Source organism: Rosa chinensis, chromosome 5 (assembly GCF_002994745.2).
Source record: "Rosa chinensis cultivar Old Blush chromosome 5, RchiOBHm-V2, whole genome shotgun sequence".
NCBI classification, from domain to species: domain Eukaryota; kingdom Viridiplantae; phylum Streptophyta; class Magnoliopsida; order Rosales; family Rosaceae; genus Rosa; species Rosa chinensis.
Window position 1 is genome coordinate 33,565,261 of NC_037092.1, and position 25,830 is coordinate 33,591,090.

Sequence of the window (25,830 nt, forward strand, 5' to 3'; positions counted from 1 at the left end):
TTCCACACACACACACACACATATATATATATATATATCTATATATATATATATATATATCTCTCTCTCTCTCTCTCTATACACACACACATATATATTAATATATATATATATGTATATATATATAAATATATATATATATATATATATAAACACACACACACACATATAGATATATCTATATATATAACACACACACACATACATATATATATATATTAATATATATATATAAACACACACACACACACAATATATATATAAAATATTTTGCGGGCTTTTATGGGCCGGGCCTAGAGGGCTTTTGGCGGGCCGGGCCTATGGGTCGGGCCGGGTTTTTGCGGGCCTCCATCGGCCCACCAAGGCGGGCTTTTGCGGGTTTTTTGACGGGCCGGGCTGGGCCGGGCCAAAAGCCCTGCGGGCGGGCGGGCCTCCATCGGCCCACTTGATCCGCGGGCTTTTTGATGAGACCTACCCTCTTGCCTGATATAATTTTGTTTTCCCTAACTTCTTTTATAGTTAGGGGTTGTGGAAGCCTTAAGCATGATTTATAATGGATGCTGATACTATTTTCTAAATTTCTTTGTTTGGATGGAAGCTAGGTTTACTATTTTCATCGATGATATCTTTATGTGTTTTTTAGGGATGCATATGTATTAAATGTATGTTGGCCAACAAAAAATTTCTCAAATGTGTAGATGATAGCTGATCATTAAATTATTAGGTGGTCCCGAAGCATAATACGCGTGGTGATCCTGATTGATGTTATTGGCTCATACGATTTATGTTTGTTTCTTATTGATCTTTTAATTTAATTTATCTTTTATTTTTTCACCCCTGCATGGTCCCCACGAAATTCAAGTGATGTTATTGACTTGGACCACCACATGGCAATGCCACATGGTAATCCAGGACCACATAATAATTAGAGAAACAACCGAACAACTTGAGCTCTATTTTTGTAGACCAATTTCTAGATGACTTGGTGACAAACATCATGTGCTAGGCCTCTTTTTATGTCTCAAACGTTTTTTGAACTTAATGATCTCGATTTTTATGTGCCTGATTTTTATAAGCTCTATGAAGTTTCATCTTTACACTCTTACATAATATAATTTTGTATTTCCTTCATTGCAGAGGAATCATGGGCCCTGAGCAGAATTTCAACGGAAACTTGACAAAGCTGAGAAAGATAGGCACACTTATCTTGTGGAGCTTCATCAATGTAATTTATCGCCATATCATATATTTCAATGTATTGTTTGATTGAACTTTCATGGATTGAAATGTATTGGATACCATGCATGTGAGAAAAGAGTGGAGCAACTAAACAAGAAAATGGAGGAAGTGAAGGCAACACATGAAGCAAAACTGGCCACTTATAACAGAAATATGGAAATTGTGAAGTATACTTTGGAAGATGAATACATAAAAAATAAAAAAAATAAAAAAAGAGAGAGAAAGAGAAAGAGAAAGAAGGCTGCAAGCTAATGTGGTAGAGCTCAAAAACAATCATACCAGACTATTGATTGAGTTCACTCAGCAGCAAGCTTCTCTAGTGATACAAAACGATCACTACGAAGAACTCTAGATTTTCGAGTGCACTCATAAAGAAACTATTGAAGTTATACATAAAAATCACTACCAAATGCTCCAAAGTCACATGAAGGATGTTGTAAATTTAATGAATCATCATACCGCATAGGTCCAAATGCTTAAGTACACTAAAGTATGTTGTCCAAGTAATGCAATACGATCACTATGAACGCTTCCAGAATCTTGAGTACACTTATCAACGAAAAGTTTAAGTAGTTTAGAACTATTACCATAGTACAAGAGAAGAGATAGATTAAGAGAACTAATGAGAAATTACAGAGAGAATTAATGCTTGAAGGAGATGAGAGCTTTTTGGACCGGATGCTATTTTTTATTAAGTTTGGAAGGGACATTAGGAGGAGTGGAATTATATGTAGATAAAACGCACGGCTGCTATCTCATTGTAGCAATCATAATTTTCTCCGTTGCTCTATTCTTGAGTGGATGGGAGTTCACATGTGATTGTCAACCATGAAATAAGATGATGGAGATTGCCTTAAGCTACAAAATTCTATTCGGTTATAGCAATCTTCGCTGACCTTGTCTTCTATTCGGGAATTGCATCCAATATTGCACGTAACCATATATATACACTTGCACTTTTCAATTGTGGTTGTTAGTACATAAACTTACTCTCAAAGCAATAATGTCAAGAGAGAAAAACACAGCGGGGAGGCGTCAAGATATTGAGATGCAAAAGCAGGAGTAGCTAGCAAGAGGGAGACTTTTGACACGGTGAGAGGAAACTTTTTTATTTGTTTTTTGACATCAAAATCAATCAAAATAAATCCAAGATGGTTTACTTGCCAAGCTTAGGTATTAAAAGACCTAAATTCGTTTATTTAGATGAACAGTTTAATATTTTCTCATTAACTATATTCTTATATGCTTTCTATGGAAGCATACATAGATGCATATTTTAGGGCTTAATGTCTTAAATGTGTAGATAACTGCCTTATCATTGCATGTTTTAGAGAAACAATCAAACAATGTGTAAATTTCTTGACTAACATCTTGTGTTAGGCCTCTTGTTATGTCTCCAACATTTTTCAAACTTAATAATCTCAATTTGTTAGATGTTAGATATATAACATCTATATAGGTCAACAAGTTTAGATTGAAGCTTTGCATAATAACACCTTCACTTAGCAAGGCAATTATGAGAATGTAACGCAGTTTGTATCTAACGTCCTCGGCTTACAGTGAGCATAGTGATCCAAATAACTGAATTTAGGTTAGCTAGTTATCCATGAATTGATCGTTTAGTGGTGGAAGCATGATGTAGGATGAGAATGTGACCGGTTTAACCGGTAAACGATAAAAGTAAAGAAGCCGTGTAGAATCAAATAACTGAGCATGATAACACTCTTCACTTAGCAAGGCAATTATGAGAACTTAATACAGTTTGTACCTAATATCCTCGGCTTACAGTGAGCATAGTCATCCAAATAATTGAATTTAGGTTAGCTAGTTATCCATGAATTGATCGTTTGGTGGCGGAAGCGTGATGTAGGACGAGAATGTGACCGATTTAACCGGAAAATGATAAAAGTAAAGAAGCCGCGTAGAATCAAGAAGAATGATGGGTTAATCCATCTATAATTGTCGCTAGATGTTTTTTTTTTTTTTTGAGTAAAATGAGGTCAGCCCTTTATTGAAATTGAAAGGTTACAATGATACCATGCCAATAGGCATAAAAAAGAAAATAAACAATGAGAAAAGAAAAGATGCAAAAATTACATCTGAAATACAAAGAATTAAAAATGCAAGAGCAGTAACGTCGAGACGTAGCGCTGATTTTACACTATGGATTGCAGCCTTGTAGTGAATTGAGTAGTCGGTGGTTTGACTACCCATCAAACCCCAACGCACAAATTGACAAAAATCAACTTGGCGTCAGAATGAAGGCACTCTCCCAGCTAAAGATCGAAGCCGGACAAGGGTGTCAGAACATGGCCATGTTGGCAGACGATCTTTCATGAACAAATACCATAGCATTGGGTCCCCAATCCAGTACCAGTAGCGAGTAGGGGCCCCATGCCATTCCAACTGTTGAACAAAATCCCAAGGAAAAGAGTGGGCCTAAAACCAAGCCCAAATGCGAAATTGGGTCGGAAGCCAAACCCAAAATTGAGAGTGGGTCAGAGCCTAAACCCCCAACCCGCCCGGATCCCAGATCCAGATTCTCTTGCCCTGGTCCCAGACCCGATACTTGAGGTGCACCCCCTAATTCCATTGCCGGCAAGACAAACCCGGCACCACAGCAGCCTCAGTCCCATCTGCACCACGACCACTATAGCTCAACCAAGGCACACCCAAGCAGTTGAGATCCAAATGAAGGACCTCGTTCCCAGCCTTCCAAAACAGCAGATCTGGCGCCCCCCCACCGAACGCCGCTACCGCCAATCACACCACCACCACGATCAGCCTCATATCGCCACCAGCAGCCAACAGACACCAGTTCATCCACCATATCAGAACTGGCAAACAAACCTTTCCTCACCATCCCCGAACACAGCAAAACACCAGCCCCAACAAGAGGAAACAGAGAGAAGAAAATCAGGCCAAGACCTGCAGATTTATCCATAGCTACGTCCACTAGGGACGACGGCTCACAAACCCTAGCAGAGCTAGGTCAGAGAGGGAAAAAAACCCCGTATCAGAGAGGCTAGATGTTCATAAAGAAAGGCCAATATGGGGAAATTTAGTCTTAATGTGATGATATCAAATACTAGCTAGACAGCCGAATTATTTGTTATAATCTTTATGAACTTTTATTTTTTTTACTTCGACCATAATATGTATTCTTTTCCCATTTGTTTTCATAAATTGTTGTTGATTTTCCTATAACTACAACAATTATATCCCATACCGTCGTCCAAGTTTTTCGTTGGCCATTGAAATCTTCATGATTGGGGCAACACAAAGAGAGCCAAAGTTGTGACTTATGATCGAAGTTTCTTGAAATATAATAACCAGTTTAAAGTTTTGATTAATGCAACAAAATCGGGTTATATAGATAACAGACGAGAAATGTTTTGGGCCAAACCACGTGACAAAGCCTAGTGACTCGGTGCTTACATTACTCTCCCACAATTGTCGTTAAACCTGTCTATAATTGTTACATAATTGTCATATCTATTTGTCTATACTATGTATAAAGCAAAACAATCAACCTTCACCAAAATACCAAAAAAAAAAAAAAAGGGAGAAAAATATAAATTTAATTTTTTTTAAAGAAATTAGTGAAAATTAAAGAATATTCACCAATCACACGCACGAGCATGAGACTAGTGTTCATAACTGTATCCATGTTGTTCATAATTGCTGAATATTACAATTCCTTTTTTTTTTTTTTGAACCAAATCATTCATTCATCTCAAGCCAGTATGACACGGATACATACATTCCCTTGCCAACTCTAGGACAAGTTTAGAACGTGGTATGCTAGTACCACCCATTAGACAACCAGTGCTCACTTATTCAGCGAGCCTATGAACTATGAACATACATAGTAAATAGACACAAAAACAAAACAAAAGTGCATAGGTCCCTAAAAAAATAGGGTATAACTTAGAAAAAAAAATCTATCTAATTTGGAGGCCAAACAGACCCAATAGTAGCCCTAGGACCAACACTTAACCCAAAGGACAAAGTGAAGGTCCGGGCCTATAAACCGCAGCCCTACAGGATATGCAGCCAAGGCCCAACAGTGAAGCCCAGCCCATCATCTCTCCACAGCGCAGAGTCTACGAGAGCCTCCCGACTTCCTCACCGTCTGATGCCATCGCCGCCTGACGCCATCGCTTCCGATCTCGCGCCCAACCCAGAAGCGAGGGACGATGTACTCCACAGTTTGACCACTCGCACGGGCCTCACAACGCCGTCGTCTGGAGCGAAACCTAGCCGACGCCAGTCAGGAGCGAAAACCTGCCGCCTCCTCGTCATAAACCTCCAGCCCCAAGCTGCCTCGATCCGAATAGGTACATCTACCACCATCAAAACCTTAAGCAAAGACCCCATAGGGCTAGACCATGTGTCGCCCGTCCGGCAGCATCCCCACGACGTCAGGGAGACGCCGGAGAGCCACTGGACGAGGCTGGAGATGCCTTCGCCGCCGCAAAGCTTGAGGGTTCTCAGAGAGAGTTAGTCCTCTCTTTTTTTTGAATCCCATTAATATTACAATTCCTAAGATTGAGATAACCTCATAACCCCATTATAAGATTAATGCTCTTTTATGAGAAATTTGAATACCAATTAACCTTATTTTCTTTTACCGACAAATCAAACCTGCCCCATGGGCGCTGTTAAGTTGGAACCAAAACTATAATAGCAATAGCATAGGGACAAAGGTCTTCACTCTTCACCTTACCCCAAATTGGTTTCTTTCTTTTAGACTTCATCCCTAGTTTCAAGTTTCAACCTTTTCCAAACTCAAAACCCTCTCTTTGAACCCAGAAGTTTTCCTGCGAAATGTTCCAGCATTCCTCTCAGGCCAAAAGGCCAAAGCTTTCTCTGTTCAAGGAGACTCCACCGGACACGACGGTCGAAGAGCAACAAGACGCGGCCATGGTTTCTTCAACTGGTGGACACCCATTTCGCAAAAATGCCTACTTTCTCAAACCCATTGCCCCATATTCCTCCATTGATGAACCTCCTTTCAAGCTCCCTCTCTGTTTTTCCTCCCTCCCTTCCCGTTTTGACCCAAAAGGCTGGCCATTGAAGCTTCCTTTTACCGGGTGGCGTCTCGACCACTACGATTTACAGACTTGGGTCGAACGCTTGGCCCCCATTCACCAATGGACATGGAAGAAAGCTGGTATTTATGAAGCCATCTTCAGTTCCACTTACGAAATCAAAAGGAGAAAGGATTTGGTTTGTGGGTTTGCAGAGAAATGGTGTTGTGAGACCAACACATTCATCTTTCCTTGGGGTGAAGCAACTATCACATTGGAGGATGTTATGGTTTTGGGAGGCTTTTCGGTTCTGGGTGACTCTGTTTTCAGCCCTCTTAAAAGCACAGAGCTGAAGGAAGTAGAAGAGAAACTTGAGCAGAAGCGACTGGGACTCCGCACTTGCACGACTGTTCACACAAGATTATGGATGGAGAAATTCATGAATAGTGGGAGTGAACTCGAGCACGAAGCATTTCTTGTCTTTTGGTTGGCCAGGTATGTTTTCAACCATCATAATATGGTAAAAGAGGCTGTGATTTCTATTGCAATTCGTTTAGCTAGGGGGATTCGAGTTGCGCTTGCACCGGCTGTTCTTGCCAGCATTTACAAAGAATTGAGTATCTTAAAAACGACTCTTGTATCAGATGAATTCAGAACCTGTGATGATGTCTTAAAACTCACCATTCACTCACCATTTCAATTAGTTCAGGTTTGGGCATGGGAGAGGTTTTTGGAACTTAGGCCAAAACCCAATGTTATTAGCTATGGTGAGCCAAGGATGGCTCGATGGGATAAAGTAGATGGTCTGAATGTTCAAAATTGGAGGAGGGTTTTAGACTCCGCCGGGGAAGATTTCATGTGGCGCCCTTATGCCATGGCCATTGAGAACTGGAATCCTAAATACTATTTGGAAAAGGACATGAGGGTTTGTCCTGGTTTGGATGATGAACTCCTGTCATTTGCCATATGCTTGAGGGTGACTGAGTTAGATGGGTTCGTTACTACAACACAATACCTTCCTCATAGGGTAGCTAGGCAATTTGGATTTGATCAAGACATTCCATGTTCCGTTGATAGATCCGACAAGGATTCCAATATGCTTTGTGGAAAAAAAGATCCTCATAGAGCCTGGAAACATCACATTAGGGAAATTAAGAATGTAAACTTGTCTGTTCCATCTAGACTTTCTGAGGCAGATGTGAGCACAAGATACCTGAAATGGTGGGAGAAAACAGTGTCCTGTATCAAGCACATGAGAGAGCCTAGCATGCCAGAAAAAAAGAAAGAAAACAGTACTCAAGGATCACTACCAAAGGATAAACATGTCCCCATGCATCCTGGGTTTCTGCCAAAGAAAGTTGTTAAAGGTTCAACAGAAAGGAACATGATTACTGATTTCGCCATTCCTTCAGTTTCTTACCTAAAAAGTTTGGAAAAACTAGTGCAGGCCTCAAAAGGAAGCAATGAGGGTAATGATTCCTTTTTTCCTCCAGGGTTTCCTCCCAGAGGTGATAGGATTGAAGCTGGAGCTCCTATGGATGATTATGAAAATGTCAAAACTAGAAAATGTGGTGACAGAGAGAAGTTATCAGGTGAAGTTCAGAATTTGGAATCTTCAATGTCCTTTGAAGGTTCTAATAATTGTATGCTATCAGGAAAAATTGAGAAAGAGATAAGCTTGAGTGAAGCTTTGGTTGGAGGATCCAAGGCGAAGTCAAACGTTGAAACTATCAAGGGGTATACTGCAAGAAGTCAAGCCATGAACACTGTAAGTATCACGGCCAATAATTGTGCTTGTAGTAGCTCTTTATTGGAGATACTGTTTACCCTAAAAGAGTTCCAGAAACAGTTTTCAGAACTTAAAGCAAAGGTTAGCAGGCTTGAAAGTGTGGTGGACATGTCACAAGCAAACGCTAAAGGAGCGAGTTTTAGGAATAACTAAGGAAAGAAAGTCTTCATCAGATTTGGTATTTCTAAAACCTAGTTGTTCTTACTGTACTTTTGTGTCAATGCCATTGATGAGTATTTAGTTTTCCTGATGTTTGCAGAATATTCAACAAAACAAATTGTGGGCGTTTATCTAATGTCTTTTGTTATATTCTCAATCTGGACGTTTTTTTTGTTTATCTAATTGGCTACTTGCTGAATTGGTTGAACATGAAATTTTTTTTTTTGTTTTACTTTTGCCACAGAACTGCCATTTTTTCAGTTGAATGAAAGTTTGCATTTTCAGTGTTTTGTACCATTGGATGGAGACACATCTATATCACAAGTTCTGAAATATAGCAAGACAGATGAAAATGTTGAAAGTGGTGACTGAGAAATTATCATGTCAAGTTCAAAATTGGTAGCTTCAAGGGTGGGAAAAGGTGCTGGTAATACTATAAGGTCAGAGGGAACGAAGGAAGTACTGAAGACTGAAGCTTTTACCGGAGCATTTAAGGCTAATTGTAACCTGCAAAATGTAATGGACAGCAAAACAGGAGGTCCAAAGAACTACATGGCTAGCACCATTGGTAATGAATGTGCTAGCAGTAGCTTGTCTTTTGAAACGAGGGTTAAAAGGCTGTATTTGCTGAGCTAGAAAGCAAATACATTTTAGGAAAAGCTAATGAAAAGAAGCTGAGTTGGTTTTTCTAATTCCTGGTTGTTATCACTGTACTTCTGTTATCACTGATCAGTACTTCTTTTGTTGTCCTGTTTTTTAGTTTTTCAAGATTTGAAACTTTTTTCATCTTATTATGCAACAAATCTCTTCTTTTATGTCTGACTTGATTTTTGTTAAATAGGTGTTATTTCATTCGGGATTATGATATAAAGCTGCCTGAATGAGTAGGTTGAGCCCGGTTTTTAAGTGGAATAAAGTGCATTAGAAAGATTTGAATCTCTAATGCCAAGTTAACGGAGAAGCAATTTAGATAAACTTATTACTCTACTTGAAATATTTTCTACTAAGCAGTGCAATGATTCTGCTCAGAGCCAACTCAACTTGATACAGGTGAAACTATATACTGATCTTCTTTCTATCTAAGAGTACTGTCAATGAAAGAGTGAAATCTGGGACAAAACATTCTTGTAAATTGTAAGTAATGGTGCAACCTTGTGAAGTATTTTGAGACACCTGAAGTGATCAAGTTCTTGCAGACTTGCAGTCTTGTATAAGCAAAACAGCGCAGTCAGTTTAGTCGACGAACGCTTCGTCCTAGGTCCTTGGTCTATCTTCTGCAAACAATGATCGTTCTGCGGTTCATGTCTCAGAGTGCAGAGTGCCTCATTCCCCCTATGCAAATTGGTTTCAACCGCATTATGCTTGAAGGCGATTCTAAGCTTGTTATCAATTGCATCAAGTGGTGATCCTCTCTGACGCTTACGTATTCTTCATTCAAAGACATTAAGATGCTTGTTGCTCAGTTTGACCATATGTTGCTTAAATTTTGTTGGTCGTTGGTCACTCACTCACTCTAGCTCAGGCAGTCAGACATGGTCCTAAAGCATTCTCGTGTGTTGTGTCAGTTCAAGGGGCTTTCGCTACTAATTCTATTTTCTTATAAAAAATTAAAATATAAAAACAAAACAGAAATTATGTACAAACCTTCTTAAAGAATCAACCTTTCTTCTAAAGGAAATCAAAACCCCTCGCTCCTTTTGAACCCAAGAGTTTTCAGTTTTTCAGGCAAAGATGTTTGAAGCCGTTGAGCACTCCCCTCACTCCAAAAGGCCAAAACTTTCTCTCTTTCCTAGCTGCAAGGAGACTCCGCCGGAAACCATGGTTGAAGAGAAAGAAGACCTCATGATTTCACCAACCGGTGGACACCCATTTCACAAAACAGCCCACTATCTCAAACCCATATCCCCACCTCACCCTTGGACCCAAAAAAGTGGCCATCCCAGCTTCAGTTCCGTGGATGGCGCCGCGACCACCAAGACTTACTGACTTGGGTTCACCACTTGGCTTCTACTCACCAATCCACGTGGAAGAAAGCCGGCATTTACGAACCCATCTTCAACTCGACTTACCAGATAAGAAGAAACAACGACTTGGTTTGTGGGTTTGCAGAGAAATGGTGTTGTGAGACCAACACCTTCGTTTTCCCATGGGGTGAAACCACAATCACATTGGAGGATGTTATGGTTTTGGGAGGCTTCTGTGTTTTGGGGGACTCTATTTTGAGTCCTATTGAAAGCAGAGAGCTGAAAGAAATAGAAGAGAAACTTGAGAAAGAGCGAAAAGGGCTTTACGATTACAGTGGGCGTGGGTCTAAGGTGGCCAGCGCAGAGTTATGGATGAAGAAATTCATGAAGAGCGGGAGTAAACTAGAGCACCTAGCATTTCTCGTCTTTTGGTTGTCCAGGTATGTTTTCCACGGCAGTCGTGATTCAGTAAACAAGGCTGTTTTCTCTGTTGCAATTCATTTAGATAGGGGCATTCGGATTGCTCTTGCACCGGCTGTTCTTGCTCACATTTATGGAGATTTGAGTCTGCTTAAAAGGACTATTGTAGCTTCAAATGGCAGTAATGAATTAAAGCTAGAGTCACCATTTCATTTAGTTCAGGTTTGGGCATGGGAAAGGTTTTTGGAACTTAGGCCAAAGCCGAATGTTATGAGCTATGCTGAGCCAAGATTGGCTAGATGGGATAGAATACATGGTCAGGATTTCGGAAATTTGAGGATTGTTTTAGACTCTGCTGGAGAATGTTTCATGTGGCGCCCTTATGCCATTGCCATTGAAAACTGGAAGCTTCCTGGTTACTGTTCAGAAAAAGATAGGTGCGTTGGTCCTGGTTTGGATGATGAGTTCCTTTCATTTGCTCTATGCTTGAGGGTGATTGATTTGGTTGGATTTGGTCGAAATGAGCGATACCTTCCGCACAGGGTGGCTAGGCAATTTGGATATGATCAAGATATTCCGTGTGTCATTGCTCAATCCAATGATGGTTCTGGTATTTTCATTCCTCATATATCGTGGAATGATCACATGAAGGAAATTAAGGATGTAAAATTGTATATTCCATCTAGGCTGTCTGAAGCAGATGTGAGCACAAGATACATGAAATGGTGGGAGGAAACAGTATCAGGTCTCAAACACATAACGAAGCCTAGGATGCCACTGAAGAAGAAAGCAAAGACTGTTGAGGGATCACTACTGACGGGTAAACCTGCCCTCAGGCATCCTGGTTTCCGGCGAACAAAAGTTGCTGAGGGTTCAAATGAAAGAAACAGGTTTACTGGTTTCACCATTCCTTCTGTTTCTTGTCCAAAGAGTTATGCAAAAGTAGTAAAGATTTCCAAAGTACATAATGTAGGTAATGATTCCCTTGTTCCTCCCGGATTTCCTCCCAGATTTCCTCCCACAGGTAATATGATGGAAGTTGGAGACACTATGGACAAAGATGAACCGACTAGTCCAGAAATTTTGGAAAAAGGGAAGCAAAAAAACGTTGAAACTAGAAAAGGGGTTGATGATTCAATTGCTGATGGAAGTTCTGTTGATGATATTATGAAGTCAGAAAGATTGGAGGAAGAGGTTATGCTGAGTCCGACTTTGGTTTGGGGAACTAAGGCCAAGAGGAACATTAAATATGTAATTGTGAGTAATGCAAGAAGTCTAGATAATGACATGGTAAGAACTATTGGCAATGAATGGGCGAGCAGGGTTGAGAGACAGGTTTCAGAGCTTAAAAATCTTGTAAGAAGCTTTAAAGAATCAGACATTTTGAAATATTGTAAGAAGCATAAAAATATTGAAACTAGAAGAGATGGTGACTGCGTGAAGTTATCAGGTGAAGTTCAAGATTTGGCATCTTCAACTGTGGAAGAAGGTTCTGTTATGAAACAGGTTTCAGAGCTTAAAGCTAGGGTTAGCAAGCTTGAAAGTTTGGCTGACATGTTTCAAACAAACACTAGTGGAGCAGGTGTGGGAACAGCTAAGGAAAGATAGCACTCCTCTAATTTGGTATTTCTAAAACTTTAATTATTCTTACTCTACTTTTGTTATTATGGGTGATAAACTTTCCTGATGTTTGCCTAATTTTTTTATTAAAAAAAAATCACTTGCTCTATCTTATGTCTTATGTCTTATATATTATTCAATATTTGTCTTGATTTTTGTTTTCTTACTTACTCTTTGAATCTGGATTCTGGTCTTGCTGTTGAATGAGTTGTTTGAACATAACTGCCACTTTTAAAATGGAACTAAGGGATTTCATTTTAAAATTTGAACCCTTGATTGTGAAAGTTCAGTCTTTGCACCTGCCTTGTTTACATATCATACAAATTTGTTCAATAAAAAAGAAAATCTTGCAAATTTGAATATTGAAGACTCTTAAATAATCCAATAGGACTTACAGTATGGGATGGACCAATTTTATCCATTCTTATTTGAAGAAATGTATTTTCTAATCTCTTGATATCTTCCTATCTTATGTGTTTTAAATGTGAAACGCTTTCTGTTACATAGACAAAGAACCCACACAATAATAAAGGTGTTTGCCACTCCCCTAAAACAATCCCTTAGAGCTTTAGCTCTATGCTTTGACACTACTGTTTGTTGCATTGGTAATTTTTTTACCCTTCCCTAAATCATTTAGAATAAGCTTAAATAATTAGCACTTTGCATCTGATGTGAACAACTTCATATCCAATCCAGGTGAAGCATGCAGTTCGACTATTTCTTAGCTGTTATTTCAACTCTTCCATATGGACGAGGCACAACGTTCTGGGATTCATCTAAAGTTAAGAAAATGTCTTTAGAAAAGAAGAATTCTATGCAGATAATAAAAGTTTAGTTTTGTCCTAGATTTCCAGTGCTTCCTGTTTGGAAGATATTGTTAATGCTAATACCTCAGGTAATCGACTGATTAGTCTTATACCATTGTAAATCCTCAACCGTATATTAGTATGCTATTTAGAACTACCACCATTGTTTGGTATTCGTCGTGTGCTTCACGTGTCTCAGAACTGCTCACCACTTTCTACATGCAAACCAAAAGCAGTCAAGATAGGTTATATTGATTAGAAAGGTATAGATATTTTGAATATCTTGGGTCATTTCATAGATAATATAGAGGATTCTACAAAAGTTCTCTTTTAAGAATTCGGTGAACCGGCATTGGAGTAACATAATGATTTACGAATCCTCAATTTAATTTTTTTTAAGTTACCCTCTGAAAATCATTGCTACAACATTTTATTCCAATCATAGATCATTAGTCTTAAATCTATAATCAAACAACATTTTTGGTAATAATTAAGATCTTTTTTATTTATTTATTTATTTTTTTATGGCAGAGATGATTATTTAGAAAATGAACTCTTCCTATTATGAAAGTCTAAAGTAATGATTTCTCAATCACAATTGGGGTGAAGATGAGGTGAAAATGAAAACTTTAGGATTTCCATAGGTTTTGGATTTCATAAGGTGCACCCATCAATTCAAAGAATCATGTGCAGAAAGTTAGTATAGCAATAGATGTAAGGAACATAGAACTCATCGGGTGAACTACAAATCCTGATTTTTTTTCATTCTTTTTTCTAGGAAGGCAATCAAACTCAATTTGATTCTCAAACTATGAAAATCCTATTCTATTGTTTGGCGAACAATGCGTTGTTGAATTTAACTATGTTCCCAATGCTTTTTTTTTTTTTTTTATCAAGTTAAGGCTTCTGGTCAGCTTATGTTCTTCATGTGCATGAATTCCAACTGGTGGCCAAAACACAGTTTGAAGGGTTGAGCTTTGTGCTAGTGGATTTCCTTATGCAAGCTTTCGTAATGAGAAACTGAACAAACATAGATGACAAATTGATCTCTTTACTGAATTTGTCTTTCATATCGCATGCATGTTTCCACGTTCCAAAGCTCGAGCATTTTTCACCATGATCGCCAGCTATGTAACCGTCCAGGCAGGTGTAATCACCTAGAACAGCTTGTTGCATGCACTTTGTCGAATTTATCCTTCTCATCTCCTTAAAGTCGGGTTGTCAACTGGTCCTTTCATAATTCATTACTCAAGTTTTGCTTCCATGTTGTGCATTTCATACTTCTCTGTTTCAATTTTTCTCCCTAAAGATTCTTGAAGCAGTTCAAGTTTTTACTGTGGTGTCGAATATAAGAGATATTCTCTGTCAATTTTTTCCCTAGTCAATTTGCCAACACCATTGATTCTGTGACGAGCTCCGTAAGTACTAATAACCAAAAACTGTTTATGACTTTATGACTTTATCTGATTTTTCTTTCTAAATATTATTCGTAATGTTAACTTTTTAAAATCTTCAGCATTCATAGTATGATGCATGATTTTTTTTTCAGTGAGTAGCTTGTGCAAATTTTGTATAGAGACTCAAAGTACTTATATGTCATACCTTTCATTAGGATTCCTTGCTTGCCTTCTAGCTGTGCAGTTTGGATTACCTTCCCTTATTGCTTGAACTATTATGTATACATTCTGTTTTTGTGTTTTATTACCTTTTGTTAGATGTCAAAATATTGTTCTAAAAGGAAGATAATGTTTTATTAGAAACTATTTATAGTTACCCTAGTTGTCTTTGCAGAATATTTGTAACAGTAATTGATAAACCAAATGCTGTCTCTAACTTCTGCAAAAGAATACATGCGAAAACTATGTCAAACATCAAAGTTTTATGGAATTTTCTTGTTAGAAATGCAGGCCTGAGTTGAAGTTAATTTGAAGCAAAGATCTCCAGATGTTTCCACCAGATTCTGTGCTTTTGCTCTTGTTTTGGGAATGGGATATTTGCCTGGTTATAAGGGATAACATTAGATTATGGATTTCGGAACAAACCAACTTACAAACTGATAGTGAAGAACTGCACATGATATACTCTTGTTGCTATAGCCACATATGGTATTTTCTTCTACCTAAATATCTTAGCCACACATAATAAGTATCTAACTTATTATGTGAGTAAATATCATCTTTTAAACGTTTAAGATTCCTAAATATGTATTACAGTCATCAACTATCAAGCACAAAGGGGTCTTGTTACCCTCGCGTCTCACTTAATTTGGGGCTGTAATAAAGATATGGGACGGCAGTTTGCTTCTTCACTTAGTTGATGAGTGGAGTGTTGCCTTTCACATCTGCAGTACTGTTCCTATTCTCGCTTATTTTATCGTTGATCTGTGGTATGTTAGAGATACGCAAAGTGTTTGTAATGGTACCTTTCGAATCCCGTGGACTAGTTGAAATCAAGATGAAAATGAAAGCACATATTTCATTGAGTTCATCAGGTCGTGCTGTCCCATTTTTTACTCGCATCCCAAACATTACATTACTAAGCTCTCTAAGAGCTGAGTATGATACTTAGACCCACCATAGTATAATCACATAATCCGAGCCATTTAATTTTTAGATCTCCCTTCAATGGTAAGCGCACCTTTTTCAATACAACAAGGAGAAAATACTTAGTACTTAAACTCTTTGAACCCAAGACTTCTGTGATGGAGAGTCCAGAGGACACCATTATTGAAGAAAGAGAGGTCAATGGAGACCCATTCTGAAAAAAGCCTGCTTTCTGAAACCCACATCCAAGAATGCTACTGAGAGCTCATGGTTGAAGAAGTTCAGGAAGAGTGGGAGTGAATTGGAGCACCAAGCATTCCTTGCCTTTTGGTTGTCCAGGTATGTTTTTCCTGAGGCTTGTAATGCCTTACACAAACGTGTATTTCCAATTGCAATTCTTTTAGCTAGAGGTACCCGCATTGTGCTTGCACCGGCTGTTCTTGCCTGCATTTATAGAGATTTGAGTGTGCTGAAAAGGACTATTGTAGCTTCAAATGAATTAAAGGGCAGGAATGATGTTTCAAAACTCAAACTCAAGTCACCATTTCATTTAGTACAGGTTTGGGCATGGGAAAGATTTCTGGAATTTAGGCCAGTACCCAATGTTATTAGTTATCTGAGCCAAGATTGGCCCTATGGACCAGAGTAGATGGTCTAAAAGTTGTAAATGTGAGGACAGTTTTAGAATCAGCTGGAGAAGTTTTTGTTTGGCGCCCTTATGCCATGCCAATTGAGAACTGGAACTTGCCTAAATACTATGACGAGAAGGAAAAGTGGGTTCGCCCGGGTCTGGAGGATAAATTATTGTCATTTGTCTTGTGCTTGAGGGCGACTGAGTTAGCTGGATTAGATACTAGAGAGCAATAACTTCCGCATCGGGTAGGCAATATGGATATGATCAAGACTTTCCATGTTCTGTAGCTCGCTCTGGTCACAGTTTTGATGACTCATGTGTAGAAGTAAATTCTGAGGGAGCCTGGAAAGATTGCATGGAGGAAATTAAGAATGTAAAATTGTATATTCCATCCAGGCTTTCAAAGGCAGATATTAGCACAAGTTACTTGAAGTGGTGGAAGGAATCAGTGTCAATTCTCAAAAACAAAAGCGAGCCTACAATGCCAAAATTCAAGAAAGCAAAGTCCATGGAAGGATCACTTCCGAGAGCTAAACATGTCCCCGTACATCATGGTTCTGCCCCACAGAAAGTTGTATAGGGTTCTAAGAGAGGGAGGAAGACTAATGGTTTCACCATTCCTTCGGTTTCTTATTCAAAGTTTCCAGAAAAAATAGGGCTGGCTTCAGAACTAAGGAATGAAGGGAATGATTCCCTTGTTCCTCCAGGATTTCCTCCCAGATGTAGTAGGATGGAGGCTGGAGGTTCAATGGATGAAGATGGACTGACTTTATCAGAAATATTTGGATGTTATATGAAACACAAAAATGTCAAAACTAGAACATGTGGTGACAGTGAGAAGTTATCAGATCAAGTTCAAAATCTGGCATCTTCACCTGCAGAAACTTCTGTTGATACTATGGAGTCAGAGAGATTGAAAACTGGAGGTCCATTGGATGAAGATTGACTAACTTTGTCAGAACTTTTTAAGAATTATAAGAAACACAAAAATGTTGAAATTAGGACATGTTGTGATAGTGAGAAGTTATCAGGTCAAGTTCAAAATCTGGCATCTTCAACTGCAGAAAGTTCTGTTGATACTATTAAGTCAGAGAGATTGGAGACAGAGGATATGTTGAATGAAGTTTTGGTTGGAGGATGCAAGGCCGAGAGAAACCTGACAATTGTTATGGGGAATAATGCAAGAAGTTCAGATAGTGACACGGCAAGCATAGTGTTGGAGAATCGGGTTTCAGCTCTTAAAAATAGAGTCACCAGGCTTCAAAAAGTATAGTGGGCGTCTTAAGAGCCAATTCTTCTGGGAATGATTTATAGAAAAAGCTAACGAAACAAAGCCCTCCTCTGATTTGGTATTCCAAAACTTGTTAATCTTATTGCTTTTGCTTCCTTGTTCATGAGGAGTACTCTAATTTTCTGGCTCCCTTTGTTTTTATATTACAAATTCTTCACTAAAGAAAATTCTGTCATCCATATAATGGCGTTTTTTTTTTTTAATAGCTTGCTTTTTGAATCTTACTTTTTCTGAATGAGTAGGTTGAAATCCATAATTTGTTTCATTTTTAATATGTGTTTCACAACCACTTTTTAAGAGGAATGAAACAGTTGACATATCACATATTTCGTGGGTATCCTTTTTGTTTTTTCTACATAATGCTCTGATTATGCTCTAAGAAGTTAGTAGGACTAACAAAAGAAAACTCATACTTGATACAAGTGAAGATAATATGATCCATCTTATCAGAAATCCATTTATACTATAAATAGAATGTAGTTTGGAAATCTGATAAATAATTTGTTACTAATGATGAAACCTTCCGAGTATATGAAGACACTTGAGATCATTCAATTTCTACTGTTGCAGGCTTCTCTTCCTTACAATTCAAACCAACCATGTCTAAAATCAATGTTAAAAGTTGTGTGTCATACTTTATCATAATTGCTTTTCTTTCTATCTATCTGCTCTTAGACAAATCAAATCAAATTGTTAGAGCTCAGCCTTATTTAGTGTTGGATTGCAGTTCCATTTTATATGTGCATTTCAGCATGTTATTGACCCTCTGTTTAATGGTTTATTTTATTTGCTATGCAGGGAAAAGGCGTGCAAGAGTACTCAAACTTCCTCAAAGCAGAAACTTGGTCTTTTGTAGATATTTTAATGGATTGAAGCAGAATGCGGTTGGAATCTCTTTGTAAATGGTAACTACTCAACCTGTTGATCAAAACCTTTAACCTACATGTGCATATACATACTAACAATGTGTATGCTGACCAAAGAAGTTGCATTTTTAATGGTCTCTTATGGCCAGAAAACAGTCACATTACCATCTTTAACTTGCTGCACACATATCTCTTCTGATGATTAAGATATTCTTGAGTCCATATCTTGTAAGTTCAGAACAAAGCTATCAACCTGCACAGTTTTTTGAGCCAACAAGGACTATGGACTAATGCAGTTTTTCGGATGGTACGAGCCATAATATTTCAGTTGTCTTAAGTTACTGTATTTGAGACTTGAGAGTAGGTTCCCTTTAGTCAGATAACCCCAGACGTTCATTTTGTTACCTTGTTGCTTCTAGATTGCCAATACCTTCTCTCCTTTCAGCTTAAATGAAGTTTTACCATGGGTTGATGGGGGGCATGATTTGGTCCCATAAACCTTGCAACTATAACGATAAAGGTTCGTCATTACAAAACATTTCTGACTTCATGCAAAAGTTGAGTTTTTGGCTAGTGTAGTAAAATACTTAAATTAATAAATAAAGCCATAGGAAGATCTATTAGTATTTAGTACTTGTCAGCGAACTCTGTATACCGAGTAGGGAGAATATCACAAATGGTCACTCAATTATGACATATTCGAGTGACTAAAGTGATATATATGAAAGTTAAGTGACCAAAGTGCTGAATGAGTCATACTTGAGTGACCATTTGTGATATTCTCCCTACCATTTGTGATAAATAAATTATTTTATCAACACCTGCAGTCATGCTGTTTATACTTGCATTCCTTTGGTCATTACAAATTCAATTGGTCGGTGGACAAAATCAGATCATCTTTTTACTACTTATGTTATTCCTATCTTATTTGCTAGTATACATATCAATATACCTGGTTTGGAGTCAATCGTGCTTCCTTTCAGATTTAAGTTATGTCTTATTTCTGCCATTCAACATGATATGCACCTTTTTCTTGAAAGTTTAACTGTTCTGTTATGCTGTTTTTTTTGTTCTGATGCAGGGGAAGGGGAGGCCAAAAGTAGAACTCTTCAAATATCAGGAACTTCTGTCTTCTGTAGATACTCTATTGCTGATGAGGCAGTCATACATATTCACTTGAACCTAGGTGGATACTTACAATCTCACCATAAACTTTCAAACAATGTGCTTTTGTTATCGACCATGAACTTTTTAAATTTTATTGATTTATTTTAGTTTTATCCATTGTCTTTCTCCAGTCTCCTCCAAACAATCTCGTTCACGGTGAGTAACGTTGCTGCACGTTCATATCTGGCCGTGAAAACATAATTTTTAAGTCAGTTGATATTGAATGGCAAAAGCTACCAGCCTGCAAAGTCTTCTGACTTCAAAAATTCATGCATGTCGATCCCATTCTTGAAGTCAATGGGTCATGATGGCTTTGAAAAAATTTCACATTCATTTATCTGGGAACTGCATTTATCTGTCCCTTCAAATTATAGCTTGTCCCAGTCTTCAATTATCTGCTATGTCTAAAGTGTCACAGAAAGAATAAAGCGCAAAATATGAACACAATCAGCCCTGTAGATGAGAAGTTCCATGCCTAGCGCCAAAGTTATACAACACGTAAGAAGATTAATAGGCAAATTACTAGGTGTCGAGATGCAGCAGAGAACAGACAATGACACACTCCCTCGATCATTCTTATAGTTTACATAAGCAGTCACAAGTACTACTCATGGTGGCTGACGTACACAACAATATTATAGTTCAAATCAGTGGCTGCTCCTTGTCGCGATCATCATAAATTTAGTGTGAGAAGAAAGGGAGAAAGAACAAGGATCTGCAAGGAATAGGCAAATGGGACATTATTACTGCAACCGATTCATGGAGTCTTAAAAGGAACAGCTAGCTTGAAAATACTTGAAAATAACTATACACCTAGTGATGGAAAGTAATAGTTACAAGGCACCTAGCTAGGCAGGTTCAAGCTGTAAAATTACACATCGCCATAAAAAGTATCTCATGTAGGTACATCTCAATTTGGGTTCTGAATATATATATATAAAGACCTAAACACTATTAAAGATGTCTTATTACTTGATCTTTTGCTTAATAATTCTATTACTTAATATCAAGCAAAGAAAAAAAAAGGAGGGGGGCCCACAGACCCTAAACCCTAGCCTACTAATTCGGTTGTGCTTTCCTTGCTATTACTTCCTATAAATCCATTCTGGTAGTGCGTGTGTTTCTAAAATTCCCCTGCGCAGTGTTCACGCTTAGGGCAGTTTCTTTCAAAACTTTAGGTCACGACTAAGTCTTTCGTTTACTATAGAGGCAAGCCGGTGGGGACTCTTGCTGCTATGGATCCAAAGGCGGAGGCTCTGAATTACAATCAGGAACGTATAGAAAATAGTTCCTGATTGTAGTTCAGAGCCTCGGCCCATTGATCTTTAGCAAACGATGCTTGTTTTTCTTGCCTTATTTTGTTTTTCTAGCCTTTTTTGCTTAGTTTGGCAATCCCTGTGATAATCCTACTTATATATGTCTATCTGTTTTCGAATTTTCCATGCTGATTTTTTATCTAGGTTTCCAGATTCTTAAAGAAAACGGAGAAAGCACAAAAAGAATCGAGGATTCATGGACGGTGGTGGCTATGACGGTCACCTTCTTCCAGGCCAAAGGTTTTGCCCTAAACCCAAGCTGAACGGCAAGGAGGTGCCCGGGAAAGACGATCTTATCTGCGAGTTGGATCTTTACGGTGACCAAGACCCTTGGAAGATGTGAGAAAGATTTGAAGAAAGAAGGGCAAACGACTTGAGGACCAACAAGGATCTCTACTTCTTCACTCAAAAGAAGAAGAAGAAGACTGCAAGAGGCTGGCGTATGAGGCGAATCGTTGGTAGTGGTGGTACTTGGAAAGGCCAGAACGCAGCCAAAGAGATATATCAGCAGCCAACAACTTGTTTTCAAGAAAACCTATACCTTCAAGAACAACACCAAGAAAACCTATACCTTCAAGAACAAGGGCTCCGGGCATCACGGTCGCTGGATCATGTACGAGTACGAACTTGATGAGTCGCAACTCGTGCACAAGTAAACAAGAAAGACTATATTATTTGTTTACTTAGGAAAAACGATGAACAAAGAAAAAGGCAAAAATAAGAGGAGATGCTCGGAGACTCTGATGATGGAATTGATAATTTGAACATTGATCCTGTATATATTGTTGCTTGAGGAGCTGCAAGTGAAGCGGCAATGTCTTTTGCAATGCGCTGATAACGTAGCAACACCATCATTCGACTTTGCTTAAGTAGAAGAATGGTTTTATGACCAACCACTATGGCAGCCAGCACTATTAGAAGTTTAAAATCTGTTCAACAAGCAGGACCAACACCATTAGAAGCTGAACCAGTTGCGTTGCAAGTGGATGAGAATAGGGGACTCCAACAATTTGAGGCTGATCAAGAAGCGGCTGAACTAGAAAAGTCGATTGAAGCTGAATTTGAAGCTCAACCACAACTAGGAGAAGAAAATCTTGAGCAGTACGTGAAGGTGATGATTTAATGAGTGGCTGAATCTTTCAGATTCACCAAGATGAAAATCTGGTCCAGAAAATGGCAGACTGGGCCAATTCTATTGTGGAGGAGCTAATGAATGATGAGCAGCCAAATACCATGGAAGTTGGTGACTGGAATGCTGCTGATTCAGATTTTGAGCACTTAGCATTTTAGTTAACATTTTTCTCTTTTACATGGATCTGTACGAGAATCTTGATATCTCCCAAAACCCGGCCAGTAATTCAACTACAGTTTTTACTCCCTGATAATCTGATATCCCCTTGAACTTGGAAAGAGAATTCTCTTAAGGTGGGATAGAATATCGATATTACAAGAGAGTACGGTAACAATTAACCATCTCTAATAGATATAACTGATAAAGTGGCTTTTGAAATTCAATTGGTAGAAAGATCGACTCAACTAGCAAAATCCATGCAGCAAGTTTGTCACAATCGTGTTCAATTGATAGAGTCTAAAAAGCTATTTACCCTCATTTCTGACTGCACATAGTCAAAATAAATGATGTTGAATGTTATGCTTTATATATGGAGTCCAATAATGAGGCTGGATATAGGCATTCAAAATGCCAGTACGTAGATCACTTCTTAAAGGCTTTTGCACATATTTGTAGGATACGTAACCTTGCTGTCTTTGTTCTAATTGAGTCTATTAACACAGCATGGGAGAGTAGTGAAGTGGAGGGAGGGAACTTTTGGCAAGAGGGACGATGGATATTTTCTCAAGATTTCCAAATGTACCATAGAGGTATGCTTCACTGCGAAAAAAGGGCCAAAAAAACCACATATGGAGATAGAGTATAAATATTAAAATACACATTATGCAGATATTATAGTCGCTATAGCCATTACAATGTCTTAATTTCAGTTTCCTATATTTCATCAGCTTAAGTTACGAACTTGTGATGATGCCTATTTGAATGGGAAACGAGAAATTAATGTCATTCCGTTTCTGATTTCAAATGAAAGGAGTGAAAGTAGGGTTGGTAATGGGGAGGGTATGGTAGGGTAAGGGAATTAAATTACCATCCCCATAGCGGACTTCATTCCTCATCCCCTTACTCGCCCCAATTCCAGTAATAAGGGGATTCCCCATCCCCGTCCTCATTGGGGACTAGGTCCCTGTACCCGCCCCAATCCCTGATAACAATATTACTAATTTATTATATAAAAATTCATACAAATTATTATGAATTGTAAAATATGAAGTTAAAATCAAACATCAAAATAAAATAAATTTCTTATTTCAATCAAGGAAAATTGACATGTTGATAAAGATCTTTTATTAAAAGAATCTTCCTTTTTTAACATATTTATTAATATAATTTAAATATTGACAAAAAGATAAAGTTTACATATTGGGTGGGTACGTATGTAATAAGTAAAATATATAATAAATAATATATATATATATATATATATTATTTTAGATAATTCTTATTATTGGGTGGGTATGGGGATGGGGATCAAAATATCATCCCCACCCCATACCCGATTTCAAAATTCGAATACTGGGGAATGGGGATCCCCATCCCTGTTACCCGATTTCACCCAAATTTCTCCCCGTTAGGGTCAAATATCCGATGGGTACTCTACCCAATGGGGATTTTTGCCATCCCTAAGTGAAAGTAATGATTCCCTTGTTCCTCCCGGATTTCCTCCCAGATGTTGTAGGATGGAAGTTGGAGATTCTATGGACAAAGATGACTTGACTATATCAGAATATTTCAGAAAAAGGAAGAAGCATAAAAATGTTGAAACTAGAAAAGAGGGTAGTGATTTAACTGCAGGTAAAAATGTTTAAAACTTATTCTATTTTGACTTGACCATCGTCACTGATGGATATTTGATCTTTCTTCCTTCAATATCCATTGTGCGAGTAAGTATCATCTCTTAAACGTTTATAATCTCTAAATATGTATTACAATCATCGACTATCAAGTACAAAAGGTTATACTCGCGTCTCGCTTAATCTCGTAATAATTTTTTTTTTCTTGACCGAGTCCTGCGGTATTATAAAGCTTTCAACCATGGACTAATCCCTAGTCAGGAGATCTTGTAAAAGTACTTCCTTCCACTGCCTACAAACAACAATTTCGTGGATTGTATGCGGGTTAGGGGACTCCCAATCTAGAGGCTCAATCGCTAAGTCACATATTGATCGAGGTCATGATAATTAAGAAATCAATAATCACCCACTAAGTCACTATTTAAATAGAAAAAAGTAAAATGCAACATTATAAAATGAAAATTTACCGCTATCACTCTTGTAGTTTTTGTATTTTTTTTTTCTATTACTGGATTGAAATTCAACAATGAGTCACATAAATGTTTATAACGACTTTGAGAACATGAGTCTGACACTGAAATTAGAATTGTATAACAACTGTTTTTTTTTTTTGCTTTTTTCTTTTTTCTTTTTATCTGAATTGTATAACAACTCAAGAGTATGAAATTCAACCCAGCAATTTACCCAATCCAAACACAAGTGACAAAAATATACTATAACAAATTACATATAAGTTATTGACAAACAATGACTTAACAAATACATCCTCTAAAGGTTGAATTAAACATATAGGAACTAAATCTTACAAATAAGGACAATGTGCTCTCCACTTACCACATGTCATGAGTTAATTAATTTTTTTACCCTTAACTACTTCTTTTAACTTCTAATCCCTTTATAAGGATCAAATTTTATAAATGAGGACAATCTACTTTACACTTGTCACATGTCATGAGTTAATTTATTTTTTTACCCTTAACTACTTCTTTTGACTTCTAATTCTCTTATGTTACTTTTTTTATTTTAGAATAATCCCTTTATGTTACTTTTTTTTTTTCTTGAGAATAATCTCTTTATGTTACTTTACAAAACCTCACTCTCCTACTACTCTCATCTCATCATCTAATCCTGCTACTGCACTCGTCCAATCCTACTACTGTACTCATACTCGTCCATTTCTGCTACTCGTGTTATGCTACTGCACTCATCATCGTCAACTAATAATCCCGCTACTGCACTCGTCATTGCCTAATCCTGCTACTGCACTCGTCATCTCCTAATCCTGCTACTGCCCTCATACTCGTGTTCTGCTACTGCACTCGTAATTGCCTAAGACAGCCATCAGATTCTCACATATGTCATCTCTCATCTTTTTCGTGTGTAGCAAATCTCTAAAATTATATGTTCCCAGGGTGTTAGAAACTATTCTGATGTATAACCAATAGTTAGGAACGATACTATTGGTTCAAGTACTGAAACTCATTTATTTCTATGCCAACCAGTATCAATAATATACATCACCGTCACCAATCAATTCATAATTCAATATTCCTGGGCTCACAAAATCCATGGACTTATCAAAAAGCATTAAAAGATGGCCAAATTACCTCTTACAATCTCGCATCTTATCAGTGATATCTTCTAGCTGCTGGCTTTGCCTATTCAAGTCCTTGATCTTCTCCACCTTCTGAAACCCATTCCTACCACAAATCCAAACACACCACCATCAAACCTTCAAAAACTCTGCAATTAAACACAATCCGACCAAATCCAAAACTCAAAAATGCTTACGATAACACAAGGAAGACGTCAACGATCTGGCCGTCGATCTCTGCCAGCTCCTCGTTGATTGCAGATAACGGATCCATCTTCTTTATACAAAAACACTAATCCAATCTCACCAAAACCCTTCAGATCCTCACACTCGCGAGATCTTCAACTCCTCGATCTAAGCAGCTCCGAAAACTCGAACCGGAACCCGAACAGATATCAGATCAAAGCAATGCAGGTTACGCTGGTGATGGAGGAGACCAAAAATGAAGGGTTTGATATGAGAAAGGA

General features: G+C 38.0%; 2 protein-coding genes across 13 annotated transcripts; both read left to right on the top strand.

The window, feature by feature from the left end:
* Positions 1-5,983: 5,983 nt before the first annotated feature.
* Positions 5,984-9,009, top strand: LOC121049098. Of its 7 annotated transcripts, none has more exons than XM_040505587.1 (3): positions 5,984-8,040; positions 8,122-8,239; positions 8,465-9,009. In XM_040505587.1, exons 1-2 carry the CDS (start codon positions 6,070-6,072, stop codon positions 8,212-8,214), a joined length of 2,064 nt encoding a protein of 687 aa, XP_040361521.1. In that variant the 5' UTR covers positions 5,984-6,069; the 3' UTR covers positions 8,215-8,239; positions 8,465-9,009. The 7 variants fall into 7 exon arrangements, with proteins under 7 accessions (XP_040361521.1, XP_040361522.1, XP_040361517.1 ...); XM_040505588.1 differs by having other exon boundaries at positions 8,506-9,009; XM_040505583.1 differs by having other exon boundaries at positions 5,984-8,239.
* An 878-nt stretch (positions 9,010-9,887) lies between these two features.
* LOC112203670 lies at positions 9,888-19,599 on the top strand. 6 transcript variants are annotated; one of them, XR_005799318.1, is made up of 4 exons: positions 9,888-12,227; positions 14,938-15,912; positions 18,297-18,403; positions 19,446-19,599. XR_005799318.1 is itself a non-coding variant. In XM_040505597.1 (2 exons), exon 1 carries the CDS (start codon positions 10,401-10,403, stop codon positions 12,210-12,212), a length of 1,812 nt encoding a protein of 603 aa, XP_040361531.1. In that variant the 5' UTR covers positions 9,888-10,400; the 3' UTR covers positions 12,213-12,227; positions 14,938-16,565. The 6 variants fall into 6 exon arrangements, 4 of the variants coding, with proteins under 4 accessions (XP_040361531.1, XP_040361532.1, XP_040361530.1 ...); XR_005799319.1 differs by lacking the exon at positions 14,938-15,912; XM_040505597.1 differs by lacking the exons at positions 18,297-18,403; positions 19,446-19,599 and having other exon boundaries at positions 14,938-16,565.
* The last annotated feature ends 6,231 nt before the right edge of the window (positions 19,600-25,830 follow it).

Coding starts and splice junctions, on each gene's coding strand:
- LOC112203670 (XM_040505596.1), top strand. CDS start 10,401: ATGGTTTTGGGAGGCTTCTGTGTTTTGGGGGACTCTATTTTGAGTCCT. Junction 12,187..12,920: donor AACAAACACTAGTGGAGCAG/GTGTGGGAACAG, acceptor TATCCAATCCAG/GTGAAGCATGCAGTTCGACT.
- LOC121049098 (XM_040505583.1), top strand. CDS start 6,070: ATGTTCCAGCATTCCTCTCAGGCCAAAAGGCCAAAGCTTTCTCTGTTC.